General features: G+C 46.0%; 1 protein-coding gene across 8 annotated transcripts in view; it reads right to left on the bottom strand.

Moving 5' to 3' along the window:
• Nucleotides 1-15,529, bottom strand: part of MED24 (mediator complex subunit 24) — a 51,632-nt gene that overhangs the window by 6,599 nt on the left and 29,504 nt on the right. For 4 of the 8 annotated variants that reach the window (XM_082197193.1, XM_082197192.1, XM_082197190.1 and 1 more), the window contains 11 exons: nt 15,348-15,459; nt 13,454-13,596; nt 10,198-10,235; nt 8,520-8,602; nt 7,926-8,104; nt 7,240-7,339; nt 6,653-6,828; nt 5,517-5,781; nt 3,978-4,159; nt 2,316-2,409; nt 39-138 (listed from right to left, as the gene is read on the bottom strand). In XM_082197193.1, the coding sequence (XP_082053319.1) occupies nt 39-138; nt 2,316-2,409; nt 3,978-4,159; nt 5,517-5,781; nt 6,653-6,828; nt 7,240-7,339; nt 7,926-8,104; nt 8,520-8,602; nt 10,198-10,235; nt 13,454-13,596; nt 15,348-15,459 (1,472 nt within the window). Of the gene's footprint in view, nt 1-23; nt 139-2,315; nt 2,410-3,977; nt 4,160-5,516; nt 5,782-6,652; nt 6,829-7,239; nt 7,340-7,925; nt 8,105-8,519; nt 8,603-10,197; nt 10,236-13,453; nt 13,597-15,347; nt 15,460-15,529 lie in introns of all 8 variants that reach the window. The other 4 variants (XM_082197191.1, XM_082197188.1, XM_082197186.1 and 1 more) reach the window with 1 other exon arrangement.

Below are 15,529 nucleotides of genomic sequence, written 5' to 3' on the forward strand. Positions count from 1 at the left end.
AATTCCAGGAAAAACTTTCTCACCATGATTCCACTTACTGGGGCTAGACAGGATGCTGGTGTCTTCCTCATTGGAGCTGAGCAGGCGCATCAGTTTGGAAGGCTGGGTATCATCCAACGGGAAGAGACTGGTGTAATCCTGGAAGAGGAACCGAAAGGACAGAAAAGAGTCCATCAAGGTTACTGATATGCACAACCATGAATAAGGCAGGCGGTCTGGTCCTGATTTTGTCATTCATGTATGGACTTGTACTGTCTCACCTTTGCCTCTCTCAAAAAAAAGGATGATTCACATACTCCTTTTCTCATCAGCATATTTAAAAGAAGGAAGAAGAGGTGCCAGAGAGCCATTGTAGTGTGATGCCTGAGACTGAACTGTGACCCACAAGCCCCCAATTCAAACTCCAGTTCTAACCTACCTCACAGGGCTGAGCTACTCCACAATGGATGTGACACACTGCAGAAATGAAATGCTATCCTCCTCTTGTTTGTAAAATGTCTGTTCCATTTGCAAATGCAACAAGCTGCTTTTGCACACTGATCTCACGGAAACAGGAATTATTATTATTATTATTATTATTATTATTATTATTATTATTATTATTATTATAAATTTATACCTCACCCATCTGGCTGGGTTTCCCCAGCCACTCTGGTGGCTAGAAGAAGAAGAAGAAGAAGAAGAAGAAGAAGAAGAAGAAGACCAAACATTGAAAACTTTCCTAAACAGGATTACCTTCAGATGTCTTCTAAAAGTCAGGTAGTTGTTTATTTCATTGACATCTGATGGGAGGGCATTCCACAGGGTGGGCGCCACCACCAAGCAGGCCCTCTGCCTGGTTCCCTGTAGCTTCATTTCTCGCAGTGAGGGAACCACCAGAAGGCCCTCGGAGCTGGACCTCAGTGTCCAGGCTGAAGGGTGAGGATGGAGACGCTCCTTCAGGTATGCTGGGCCAAGGCTGTTTAGGGCTTTAAAGGTCAGCACCAACACTCTGTGCTCGGAAACGTGCTGGGAGCCAATGTAGGTCTCTCAGGACTGGTGTTATATGGTCTTGGCAGCCACTCCCAGCCACCAGCCTGGAAGCTTGCTTTGTACCAAGGTCAGACTGTCGGTCCGCCTAGCAGGACCCTGCTACCCTGACTTGCCATGTCTCTCCAAGGATTCAGGCAGAAGTCTTTCGCAGCCCAACCAGCAGACGCTGAAGACTGAAATTGGGGCCTCCTGTAACCCAAGTATATAATCTTACTGAACTATGGTTTTTCTCCTTCACTAGATCAGCTGAAGAAGCATCCACAAAGAAGCAAGGGATAGAATGAGAAAAAAAAGACTTTCCTGTTCCCCTGTGCGCCACACCTCTTATTTTCATACAGAACTTTTTTTCTCTGTGTGTGCTCACTTAATAATAATTGTTTTTGGAATTTCTAACACTGCAGAGCCATGTTATCTGATGCATGGACTCTGCTGAAGTTCCCAAGAGCAGGCATAGGCAAACTTGGCCCTCCAGGTGTTTTGGGACTACAATTCCCATCATCCCTAGCTAACAGGACCAGTGGTCAGGGATGATGGGAGTTGTAGTCCCAAAACATCTGGAGGGCCAAGTTTGCCTATGCCTGCCCAAGAGCTTAGTGAACATAGGGAGTCACTTTGGTATCATAAAAAGTTTCACATCTCAGGGGTCTGCATATATTTTTTTTAAATGCAAGCAGGTAAGAAAAACTAAAGTCCAAAATTGTTTCAGATAGGGTTGCATGCAGTCCAAGATGCTACACAATATCAGAAGGGGCGGGGGCGGGGAAGATAGCTAACCATGATCAGATCACCTTATTGAAGGATTGACAAATTCATGAAGGACACGTCTATCAACAGCTATTAGTCATGGTAGTGAAAAAGAACCTCAATACCAGGTTGATTTTGGGAACATAAATTAAGGGAAGGTTGTCACTTCCATGCCCTTTTTCTGAGCCTCTCAGAGGCAACTGACTGGCTGTTCCTGGAAACAAAACGCTAGTTGATTTGAATCCTTGGTCTGATCCAATAAGGTGTTGCTGGTTTCTAATGTTCTTAGAGGTCAAGGAAAGACAATTCCTTTGCTACAATCTCTAAGCTTGAAATTTAAAATTGCGATTAAATTTTAAAAATGAAGAATCATAATTAAATTTTACAACTGAAAATTGTACAAGTTTGCTTTTTTGCACAATTCTCCTTCCCCCATTCATTCCTCTCGCCTCTTCAAATCCAGCCACTCCAATTGCACTTATCAATCCACTGCGGCCTGTTTTCCTTTTCCCAACATCCTTGTGGGAACAGCAGTTTACCTCTATATCTTCTCGGTGCCTCTTGCGCTGCCAAGCCGAAGTCTGCCCCTTGTTGTGGGAGGAGTAAGAGCTGGAGGCACACCACACAGACAGCCTAATGGACAAAGAAACACACATCAGCTCCAAAGAAGGACAAGTGATTATTTATTTATTTATTGCTTTTTCCTACTGGATGCGGGTTTTCCTGAACCACGACATTCTCATACCGTATATCGAGTACAGGGAAACTAGCATCATATTTGCAGGAGATCAGTAATCAGAGAATGTCTCCTAAAGTTTACATCAAGAAATGCATTCTTCCACTCCCACTCCACTCCCTGGACCCCATCATCCCTGTTACCCCAGCACACAAGATGTCAGGCTAAGCTTGTAAGGTGGCCTCAACAGGGGGAAACAACGTATTGCTGGGGCAATATGAGAAAAGCCGAGCTTGTGGTTTAATGGAGTGAACCCTAGAAGCTTGCATTTGGGTTGTGAAACTGTGCCATTTTTACTGCCTTGATGCATAAAAATATGTTTCTTGTTAGTGTTTGTGGAAATTCAGCTTTGAAGTTCTAGGAGGGCCTTGGAGATGGGCTGGAAGGACTCCCATGTTTCATTCCCAAAGTTTGCCTCTAACAGCATTTGCAATTTGTGGTCATTTTTTAACTTCCCATGTCTTATTGCTTCTAGCTTTCAGCTATCATTATTTCACATGATTTAAAGCGCTCAGCAAAATGTTTTCACAAGAAAGAAAGAAAGAAAGAAAGAAAGAAAGAAAGAAAGGGAAGGAAGGAAGGAAGGAAGGGAGGAAGGAAGGAAGGACTCTAGTTTTCATGGCTTGAAAGGGTACAGGGCAATAATAATAATAATAATAATAATAATAATAATAATAATAATAATAATAATATTTATACCCCGCCCATCTGGTTGGGATGCGGGTGGTGCTGCGGGTTAAACCATAGAGCCTAGGACTTGCCGATCAGAAGGTCGGTGGTTCGAATCCCCGCGTCAGGGTGAGCTCCCATTGCTCGGACCCTGCTCCTGCCAACCTAGCAGTTCGAAAGCACGTCAAAGTGCAAGTAAATAAATAGGTACCGCTCCGGCGGGAAGGTAAACAGCGTTTCCGTGCGCTGCTCTGGTTCGCCAGAAGCGGCTTGGTCATGCTGGCCACATGACACGGAAGCTGTACACCGGCTCCCTCAGCCAATAAAGCAAGATGAGCGCCGCAACCCCAGAGTCGGTCACGACTGGACCTAATGGTCAGGGGTCCCTATAGCTTTACCATCTGGTTGGGTTTCCCGAGCCACTCTGGGCAGCTCCCAAATGAATATTAAAAACTTCCCTTCCTTCCACTGTCTTTTAAAAGTAAGATAGTTGCTTATTTCCATGAAATCTGATGGGAGGGCATTCCACAGGGCAGGGGCCACTACTGAGAAGGCCCTCTGCCTGGTTCCCTGTAACCTCACTAGTACCTGGTAACTACGGAATGCAGGATTCCCAGGAAGCTGGAGACAGAGCTTCTGCACTCAATGTTTTTCCCTTTCTCAGGGCAACCAGAAACTGAATAAACTGTGCAAAAAAATGGCACCGGTGTTCTTAACATCACATCAAGTTTTGGCTTGTGGATTTCATACCAGCACAGAATTGGGGCTCATTAACACCTGTCTGCTCATCTCTTACTTGGCAAGAGCCTTGCCCGGAGGGTCCATCAGCATATGCCACTTGGAGGAGTCTGTGAGCAGATTGGGCAGGATGTGGCCGAGGAGGGTGAGCGTCAGCTGCTGCATGTCCAGGCAGAAAATGGAGTAGAGCAACTCCACAGCCCGCATTGCGTGCTCTTTCCGTGTCTCTTTCAGCAGCTCCTGAGAGGGAAGAGAGGACGACAGAAAGTGACAAGAGGATAGGGGCAACGAGCAGCGACATTCGCTCCTCGCTTAATGCCATGAGCGCCGAACTACTCTGGGAGCCTATAGCAGCCTAGGGCCGCGGACAAAGCTCACACAGACTCTCTCTCTCTCTCGCCCACGCTTTGTCAGTGGTCAGAAACAGCCCCATAGAAAAGCACTGTGCAGCTAAACACAGCAGAAGAAACATTCCTCTTGCAGTATCCCCAACAGAAAGAAGTGGAGGGGTAGGTAGAGAGAGAGAGGCATAATTTTGACCTACATAAGCCCACCTCTCAGATGGTTAAGAGCAGGGAATATACTTAGGAGGCATTCAGTCCACTACATGCAGCTACAAATACCCCCAGGGCTGTGTCTGCCATGGTCCTGAACCTTTAGAATCTGTCTGCTCTGCAGTTCCACCTGAGTCCATCACTGTGGACATTTAGTCTCTGTCTCCATCGTTCAGCCTGGACAATGAGGTCCAGTTCTGAGGCCCTTCTGGAAGCTCCCTCATTGTGAAATGTAAAGCCACAGGGAACCAGGCAGAGGGCCTTCTTGGTGGTGGCACCTGCCCTATGGAACGCCCTCCCATCAGATGTTCTGAAGACATCTGAACACAGCCCTGTACTGGGAAGCTTTTAATGTTTGATGTTCCTCTTGGTTTTTTTATATTCTGTTGGAAGCTGCCCACAGTGGCTGGGGCTACCTAGTCATATGGGTGGGGTGTAAGTTAATAATAATAATAATAATAATAATAATAATAATAATAATAACAGGCAATATATCGGGGGGAGGGGGAGTGAGCTTAGAATTATGTGACTTGACTATTCCTAATTAGCTCACAGGTCTTTCTCAAATATGCATATAGGAAGGCATGCAGCTGAGGCCAGGCATCAAGAGACTGCAATTCCGAGTATCCTCATCTAGGCTGAATGTAGCTGCTAATGAGCTACGGTAAGGCCAAGAATCCAAATCATGGCGTCATCATGAGAATCCCTTGGGTGATTTAGAGGCAAGCCACTCTCTCTCTCTCTCTGCTTCAGTCTTGCCTCAGCCAACTGGGAATGCAGAAAAAAACTTTTCTGCCTTGCAGGAGAGTAGGTGAGGGTTTTCAGAACAAATTTAGAGCCTTTTGACCACTTAGGTAAAGCAACCTGTTTTATGAAAAGCAAAGCTATTCCACTTATTTATTAAGCATTTACAACCCACATCTTCTACTAAAGCATGACACCCACAACAATTTCAGGAAAACCATTTACAACGTAAGGCCTCCAATAGGTGAAGTCTTTTTTCTAGCTGTTGAAAAAGTACAGTACTCGCATGTGCCCTGTACCTTGACAAGGTTGTTGCAGAACCAGTAGACTCCGCCCATGTGCAGAAGGGTGTCGAAGATGTGGATGGAGCGGCTGTCCACCCAGCCTTTCTCCAGCACTTTGGAGAAGACGCCCATCAGCACCTCTTTGATTGGCTTCTTGGCAGGAAGGAAGTTCCAGTAGGGCATAGTGACGACCCCTGTGGCTGAGAACTTGATATTCGCAGCTGTCTGCTGCAGGACATCAGCACACATGTGCTCAAGGATTGAACTCATGATCACCACTCTGGATGGGGGGCAGGGGAGAGAAAAAAGGGTAAGGTATGACCACCCTAAACCTGCATCCTTATCAAGGCTTCTTCGGAAGCTCCAAGTTGCTGATGCCCCCAAATTCCAAGCAAAACGTCAACTCAAGGCATCGGGTTGAGGCTCTAAGGAATGTGCTGGAGCAGTCTTTGACCAGAGCTCAATATTTGCAAAATGACCCTTCACAGCAGCAGTGATCGGGGAATAACAGAATTATCTTAGCACTGCTGTGTAAATCTAACCCTCGCACTGGGACAGGAAACCATTGTCTCCATTCAGACCCAGATGAATGAGTGGCAATTCAGCAGCTTCACATTGCAGGTTCCCTCTGATACTCTTTTTGTCCCAGGATGGCCACCTTAAGAACAGCGGCAGTGCGGCCTGGTAGCCAGAGTAGCCCGACGTGGCTGATCAACTGCTCACTGCCCGTACTGCCTGTGGAGCCATAGAATCACAGAATGGTAGAGTCGGAAGGGACCCTGAGGGTCATCTAATCCAACCCCCTGCAATGCAGGAATATGCAGCTGTTCCATAAGGGGATCAAACCTGCAACCTTGGCGTTATCAGCACTATGCTTTAACCAAAGAGTATTTGAACTGGTTTTTTTTCCCATGCAGCAAAAAGCCTGGGCCACCTCCCAGTTATATCTGATCTTTCAGGATGCTTAATTCAGTGTTTTTTTTATGAGAGACATGATATCAGCATGGAAATCATACAAAAAAGCAGAACACGCACCGGGGGCACAAAGCAGAATATAAGCAGGTAATCCTGCCCTGCAGATGCAGCCTTTACCCCACATTTTAAACCCTTAGCTTAACACCCTCTTTTCTGCTACCCAGACTCTGACTTGCCTCTCACTGTAGAACTGCAGGGTGTTTTCAGCATACAGGGGAGTTGCCAACTGCCGGATCATCTGCAATGACTTCTCTCTCTCGTCCAAGCCTAGCATACGGACGTGAGCTACGAGCCAGGCCACAGCGCACACGGCCATGCTGCACACCTTCCCCTTGATGTTGTCTGTGATTTTCTGGGGAAGGGAGGAGGAGGAGGAGGGAAAGTAAGGCAAGAAGGCAGCTGTTGAGACTCTAGATTTTTTACTTTTCATTCATTGAGGGATGGTTTGGATACCAAACATACTGCAACTGCAGCACGTCCAACTCTCAATTCTATGCATCCCATATGTACCGATGCAAGAGAAAGAACAAGCCTAAAGCACCAAATCATCAGGATTGTGTAGTGCGTTTGTTGCTACAGTTTTCTCTTTCTATAAAGGGAGAAACACGCAGCCTCCCTGTTGCATGGTACAGCCCAGAATGTTTTTGCACCATTCCCGATTCGGATTTTTGCTTCTGAATGGTGGTGGGCTTTTAAAAGGTGAACAGCAACACATCTCCTTTGTATACAAGGCTCACTAGAAATGCCTGCTCTTTGTCATTACCTGGACAGACTCAAAGGTGAGAACCCCGTTCTCCCAAGCGTTCAGGATCTCCAAGATAGCAGCAGAGATGCTCAGACACGCTTCTTGCCATTTCATCTGCCTGCTCAGATGCAAAGATATACAGGGAGGGAAAGAATCAAGGGGAAAACTTGTCAGTAATATAGGAGATCATTAGCCATTCCCTCCCCCCATTCCAAACCCGCCTCCTCTTCTCTTGAAAGTGTATTAGCAATACCTGCTAAAAGCTCAAAAGCGAGGGCTGAGCAAAGATTTCTAAGTGGCAGAGGGCTGAGCGCCAGTCTCTCCCTCCCCCAGTAAGCAGAAGCAGAATTATGCACCATCTGCAGGTTTTGTTGGCACCAAACTTAAATGTTGGTGAAACCATGTACACAGGATAAGGAAGGAGGCAGGAGCAGCAAAGGATGCACAGAAAATCCACATCTTAACTATCAGAGAGCTCTGTTGAGACTGCCTGCCCTGTGTTCAACCATGAGGACTAGAAACCTGCTTTAAGAAATAAAAAGCCTAGAGGTTTAAGAATCCACTCTATGGCATGGACAGAGAAAACAATGAACAGCCCTGCAGCATGAAGAAAGCGACTGACACTCAGGAGAGGTGGGAACCTTCAGCGCGCTATTTTTCGCGCACCAATTCCTAGGCAAAGCTATTCTAGCACAGCTACTTACACCAACTTCATTTCTGACGAATTGTTGAGCAAAGCAACTAGAGACTCCACCTTGGTGGAATCGGGCCGGAAGCAAGGGTGATCAGGGTTGAGGATCTTTCCTTCCTCTGGCATGCAGGTCTGCATCCAGGTCTCAAAGAAAGGCACTTCCCCAGGTGGACCAGCTTCAGAAAGGATCACCTGAAAGAGAGACGGCCAAAGGAGCCATCATGAAGCCCTCGACCACAGCAACAGCGCCACCTAGTGAGCGAGGGGTTAGGGACAACACATGCAGGGCATGAACATGGGGCCTGGTTTCCCGTGCCTGGAATAAGCTCTCACTGTCAGGATTTTGGCCACCCCATTTGCTTACTTATGGCATTTTCATGGCACCCTGTTGCCAAGTTCTCAGGGTGGCTTACGACAAAACTCAAAGTAAATTAAAAATATTCCTCACAGGGGGAGGGGAGAAGAGAGTGGAAAGCTCGGAAGGTACACTGGACGTGTTCAGAGAAGAACCCCCTTTTACTTACATCTCTGTGCCTATGCAGAGAACCTCTCCTCCACCATTACCTCTCCCTTGCCCCCGTATTGTACAGCGTAGAGAAGACCCTACCTCAGAGCCGTATGTCTGGGCGACATGGCATAGCATGAGGAAGGAAATGTCGAAGAGAAGCGCTCTGACTGATGCCGCTTTGGCTAGAGAAGTGGGAGGAAACCCACAACGATAAGTTCACACAACAACAACAACAACAACAAGAGATATATCAGTAATTTATTATGACCATTAACGACATCTGATGCATAAGAAGTGCTCTGCAACTACATTCTGGTTCGTTGTACTGACACAAGAGGAGTTCTCTCGCTCTGTGTTTTTTGGTTTCTTTCCATTCCTGAGTCCTTACGTCCCACACTGATCACTGACAGCCTCTGATGGGGCGCTTCTGGCAGTACCTCATCCCATATGCCTTCTGCGCCTTTAGCCTGAGGCTGGCCCTGCCCTGTGGAACTCCTTGCCAAGAGAAGTCCGGCAGGGCTCGACCCTGCTTTCTTTTAGACATCTTTTGAAAACAGTGTTGTTGACTGGGCTTTTGGTACATGCATCTTTCTTGTCTGCCTTTCCTCCAAATATGCATATATAAATGACCCCCCCCAAAAAAAACCCCTATTTATTTAAAAAGGACCCCCTGGAGGGTTAAGTCCAGTCAAATTCGACTATGGGGTTGTGGTGCTCATCTCGCTTTCAGGCCGAGGGAGCCAGCGTTTGTCCACAGACAGCTTTACAGGTCATGTGGCCAGCATGACTAAAATGCTTCTGGCGCAATGGAACACCGTGATGGAAACCAGAGCACATGGAAACGCCGTTTACCTTCCCACCTCAGCGGTACCTATTTATCTACTTGCACAGGTGTGCTTTCGAACTGCTAGGTTCGCAGGAGCTGGGACAGAGCAACAAGAACTCACCCTGTCACAGGGATTCAAACCGCCAACCTTCTGATCGGCAAGCCCAAGAGGCTCAGTGGTTTAGACCACAGCGCCACCTGCGTCCCTATCTATTTACTGGCCTTCTAGTAATCATAGAAAGCAGCAGGAACAGAGCAATGGACATCCCTAATGAAAATCGGACTCAGGCCCCTCTTTCCAGCTCCTCACTTTTTATCACACCCTTTTGAGGGTGTGACCAAGCTTAACAGTTTCAAAGCACTCCAAACATCTTGAAAAATGAACAAGGAGGAAGCAAAAACTGCCAATGGCTAAAGAGAGCTCCCTTTCCCATCAGTCCAGTGGAAGGTCAGAGGGTCTTTTGTGCATTTAATCACATGCAAAACGCATTCAGAATCCTTATCTTGGGTTAAGTGGGATTCACACACATCACTCCATCCAAAGGACTTGAGCTGTATGGACGCTCAGAGGACTGTGGGGAGGAAAGGAAGGGGAGAGGAGAGGGAGGGCAAGCTCACAGCTGCAAGTTAACCCTTCCCCTCCCAGGGCCGAGGTCCCCCACCAAGCAGCACAAAGTGACTATTCTCAGGGGTGGTGGGGAAACGGGAGGATGCACGTGGTAGCCCAAAAGACAAAGAGACCCCAGTCATAACTTGAATGCCCCCCTTGTTGCATCAGGAATGCTGCGCTGGCACTGCCTACGCTGCCAGGCACCATGGCTCACTTTCAACTCTTCCCCACCCCCTCCAGACTTTTCAGTTAACACGCAAAAAAATCTAGAGCCTCAGTAAGGAGCTGCAGTAACATCAGACCGAAAAGAAAAGAAATAAAGCAAGACAACAGGGACTTACAGCCTTCTCCGCTGATGTGCTTGGTAAGTTCATTAAGCCTAAAAGGAAAGGTGAAGGAACAGAAAAGGGGGGAAAATGAGCTAAGGCTGCATTTATTTTGTAAGGGACCAAACCAAGTATCATAACTGCCCCACATATTTATTTTTTTGCTTTCTAAAATGTTGATCACCTTGCTGTGCGAAACACAATGCGAACTTAAAAAGTAGGTCGCAATCATTCCCATTCTACAGATGATAAAAAGAACCAAGACAGCAACTTGGCAAGACTAAATGCACATCTCAAGTGGGACTTGAATTTGGGTGCTGCCCCATCCTTTCTTCTTTGTACCAATCAAATCAAGGTGAAACCTTCTTAGCCATTCCCCGCCTCCATTCTTCTCCTCTTTGGCTGTGCACACACTATACATTTAATTCACATTTCTTCTCACAAAGAATCCTGGGAACTAAAGTTTGTAAAGGATGCTGGGAATTGTAGCTCTGCTGTGGGTAAGCTACAGTGCCCATATTTGGGGGGGGGGGGCTTGCTTTAGATATGCTCTGAAAATATACAGTGTGGATGCAGCCTTAGCCTGCCTTTACTCTTTTGGAAAAGATTCAGGCCTTTCCCACCCAGATGTGGCTCATCTAGCAAGCCAAGTTCCCATAATGCAAACATTTTGACATTCTGGCAGGGCTTTTTTTCTAGATAGAAGAGGAGGAGCACCCAAGTTGTTGAGCTTCTGTTAGGGGTGGGATCGCCTAAGAAAGCTTCTCTTCTTTGCCCCACCACCGGAGCCTTATGCCACCACCCTCTGCCGCACAGATGTGCCGCCCACAGCCTCTGCCACACACCACCATACTGCAGTGCTAGAGCTGCCGGAACGTGCCACATAGGTGACAGAACCCACCAACTCAGACACACTTAGTTCCGTTGAGTTCTGGCTGAAAGAAAGCCCTGCTTTTTGGTATGGCACAGCCTTTCGCTTTCAACCTCACATAGGATGCCAAATTACATATTCGGTATCATATTCCACACTTGTGTGGACTACACATGGCCACAGCACTAGAGCTCGCACGCTTGCAGCTTATACGTGGAGGAGTGGAGTAGATTTATTCAGACAGGAGTCTTGTGACAGAAATCTACCATCACATGGCTCGAAAGATAGTCCAGCCCCACCTCCCACTCCCGGTTCCCCCTCCTGGCAGCAACATCAAAAACAAATCTGTCTTTACCCTGCAGGAGAATTGTTTGCTTCTAATAACGGGTGGGAGAAGACCCCCCCACCCCACAATCTTGCTTGATTTGCTCAAGTACAGAAAGGCCTGAGTGTGCTTGTAAGATAGCCACTTGTGGAAGGTTTAACAGCCTCGTGAGCGGCTACCTAATAGCCCCTTCAGCTAAGACCCAAATGGGTTCAGAAAAAAATGCAGCAGCCGTACATCGAATTGGGGATGGGCTGTGGAATAAAAGAAGAGGAATGGAGACAGGGAGTTGATCTCTTGTCATTGGCAGGAATTCAGAAAAGCAAAACAGCCTTACAGCTAAAATACATATAGCTCCTGTGTTCTGTTAGGATAGATTGGCTTACGGGCTTGAAGGCTTAGATCCAAGGCCAGTGCTAAACGTTAGGGAAGCCACCTGGCTGCCATTGAAAGCAGCAGATCTGTATTGGGCCGCCCCAACCACACCTAAGTCACCATGTCAACATGTATTTCCAGTTTCCCAACTCCCAGGGCAGAGGAACACAACATGCAGTGATGTCATGTCATGATTGGTGTTTCACAAGATGTCTGGGGAGAGAAACGTTAATGGGAACTGCTGATCTGACACTGTTCACGCTGCTCTTGCTGCGGGATAGGTCAGCCTACCATGCTACCAAGGCTTCGGCCACCACCTCAGTTTCCCATCTATGTGAAATCTAAGAACCCGTCTCATTGTTTCTACAGGGGGAGGATGGGGAAGATAGTAATATTTAAGTTGTTAACAGCTGGGGGCGCTTTACTCCGACACCTTGTGCAATGGTTCCCCCACTGAACTGTGCCTGGAAGTGCTGATGAGGATCTAAAAACAGCCTGAATCCTATGTAGACAGAGGCCAGGTAGGGTACAGCTTCCAACAAACTCAACCAATGGATGCTCAACTGCATTTTAGCCATTGCACATCAGCCTTGCAAGCTCCTTTCGAATGACAACAGCACAATATTTCATTCTCCCAAGTTCAGGATTGGAAGTGCAAGGCTGGGTGAGACTATAGCCTTGGAGCATATTGTTTATCTGTTCTGTTCTATTTTATTTTGCTACTTTTCTTTTTACTATTTTACTTCACTTTATTTTTACCTTCCCCCCAATAATTTTTATTAGTTTTCAATTACAATAATCCAATGGTAGCCTCATTATAACAATGCCAAATCAAAGTACAATTACTAATCCCAATCATTCAAATGTCAAATTACAAAATTTGGGTGGCCTCCTGCATGTGCTAGAACTAATGGTTTGATTATTTACTTTTCTGCATCCCAAATCTTATTCATCTCAATGACATTCCATCCAAAATAACAATCTGTTATACAAAAACTGTAATATTAACGACATCTGCTCATCTTAACACATTAAATGATTTATAAATCTATAGGTGAAGCATTCAAACTATATCCTTATTCCTCCTGTGTGTGACAATTATTCTGTTGGTGGTGTTCCTTCCTGTCCTTGTAAAATGTTATGTCTATCTTTTCCCAGCCATTGCTGCTCCCCATCATGCCTTGGGTGGAGCTAATACCCCCACTGTTTATTTTTACTATTTTACCTTACTTTATTTTACTATTTTTATTTTACTATTAATAAAGACTACCGTATTTTTTGCTCTATAAGACTCACTTTTTCCCTCCTAAAAAGTAAGGGGAGATGTGTGTGCATCTTATGGAGTGAATGCAGGCTGCACAGCTATCCCAGAAGCCAGAACAGCAAGAGGGATCGCTGCTTTCACTGTGCAGCGATCCCTCTTGTTGTTCTGGCTTCTGAGATTCAGAATATTATTTTTCTTCCTCCAAAAACTAGGTGCATCTTATGGTCTGGTGCACCTTATAGAGCGGAAAATACAGGTTTGTGTTTTTTTGTTTTGTTTTGTTTTGTTTTTGAAAATAATTGGCCAGAGAACAGCAGAAGCTCAACCGAGCTGTGGGTGGGTGTTTTAGCACTTGCACGCTCTGTGACCTTAGTGACAGACTCCAGCTCCCCAACTTGAAAGGAGGCAGTGGCCAATCATATCCAGACCCACTCACTTGATAAATTTCCGGGCAAAGACTTTCAGCTTCCCTGTAGCTGCTGCAGCTGCCAACAACAGATCCAAGCTCTTCCCAGACAGCATATGTCCCAAGACGCCCAGCAGCCCTTCTGGGGTTTTCGAGTGATCTGAATCCATTGTCTGGAGTAGCAGAGAAATAAAGAAAGAAAGTAACTGAGTCAACGAAGGTTCCCAATTGGTAGCCGGCGAGGAACAAACTACAGAGAATTGTGTAAAGAGAAATCAGTTCTTAGCAACCTAACTACATGCCCGTGGGTATTCATCACCATTTCACAGAATTCAAATCGTAAAACAAAAAAATGCAATATGAGAAATAAAAATACAATTAAAAATCAAGATGAATGCGGACATGCCGTGGTCCAGCTGAATGAAGCCAGCAAGCCACTGGTGGTCCGCAGATCACAGCTTGGGAATCCCTGAACTAAAGAAAGGCGAAAATTTATCGATTGCTAAAAGGAATGTGAAGGCTTTGTCCAATATTAGAAAGAGAATTAACACAGAAATGTCTCCGGTTCCGTTCTTTTAAAAAGAAAAAATATGACTAAGTCACAATCAATCAACACACATTAACAAAGCACCAACTAAGGGGGGGAAACACAGAATGCGTAACTTACTATAGATTGTCTTGATTGTCTTTACAAGCAGTATCAAGACATACAAGAAGGTAACAAGATACATAGAGAAGTCTTCAGAGAATTAACAGATATATCTGGATTGCATTTCCAAGTCTAGTTCTTGGATATCTTTCCAGTGGCATTTGTATACTTCAGATGAGGGTCTACCCATTGTTTCTTTGGTTACACATTCAATAAAGGTTTGTCAGGCCTTGTAAAAATGTGCTTGGCTGTACTTAACCTTCAGAGTAGCAAAACTGGTAGTTGTTTCTCCAATAAACCATACTTTCAGATACCTTATGTCTAGGATCACAATATTTGCTAACTTGGTAAATGTTGGTGTGCCACCCCCAATTCCTGTGTCACTCTTTGTCCCAGAGGGCAAAGCCACCACAGATTTATGTGTGACAGCCGAATGGGTGTGACATAACAGCAGAATAGTGTGTGTTTTACTGTGTTCTCTCTAATACAAGCACAGACAAACTACTCATGTGGCTTCTTGTGCCAGCAGCTGACCACTGTCCCAAGATATTTTGTACCCTGTCCCTTTCCCCAAAATGCCTTGAAATCATTTGATACACCTTGATATGCAAGGCGTAGGTTCAAATCCCCAGTTGTGAAGCTCTGCTATCAGCCAGAGACAAGACACTTTCTTTCAACCTAATTTACAGTGCTATTCAAACCATGTCTACTTGGATGCAACTCAGTGGGCTTCACTTCCAGGTAAGTGGGGTTGTTCAGTTTGTAGCCTTAATCTCATAACAGCTCCGAGATGAAACATTGCTCTGAGCAACTTCAAGGGAAGATAGCCAAACATAATCATTTCAAAACACAACTACTGTGCATGTCCACACAGAGGTTAAGGCCCACCGAGTTCAGTAGGAGTGTGTCTAGGCCAGGGGTCAGCAACCTTTTTCAGCCGTGGGCCAGTCCACCATCCCTCAGACCTTGTGGTGGGCTGGACTTTATTTTTTTTTGGGGGGGGGGAATGAACAAATTCCAATGCCCCGCAAATAACCCAGAGATGCATTTTAAATAAAAGGACACATTCTACTCATGTAAGAACACACTGATTCCTGGACCGTCCACAGGCCGGATTGAGAAGGCGATTGGGCCGCATCCGGCCCACGGGCCTTAGGTTGCCTACCCCTGGTCTAGGCCTCAGTAGCACCAAAGACTACTACAGCAGCAGTACTAAAAATAATAAAGGTATTCCAGTTTCTGTGTTCAAGATGCCATCACAAGGTTAGTGCCTACTTTCAGGATGTTGGTGACGGTGGGCTCCGCTCGCAGGATGAGGCCTGGGTTGGGTTGAATGTTAGCATTCTCAGGAGACTTTAAACGTGGCGCATGTTCCCGATCAGCGGTCCTGGGTGAGGTCAGAAGAAAAATACCCAAAGTTGAAATAAGAGGGTAAAGAGCTCTTTAATGAAAGTGGT

The sequence above is a fragment of the Podarcis vaucheri genome, assembly GCF_965113315.1.
Source record: "Podarcis vaucheri genome assembly, chromosome: 13".
Classification (NCBI taxonomy): domain Eukaryota; kingdom Metazoa; phylum Chordata; class Lepidosauria; order Squamata; family Lacertidae; genus Podarcis; species Podarcis vaucheri.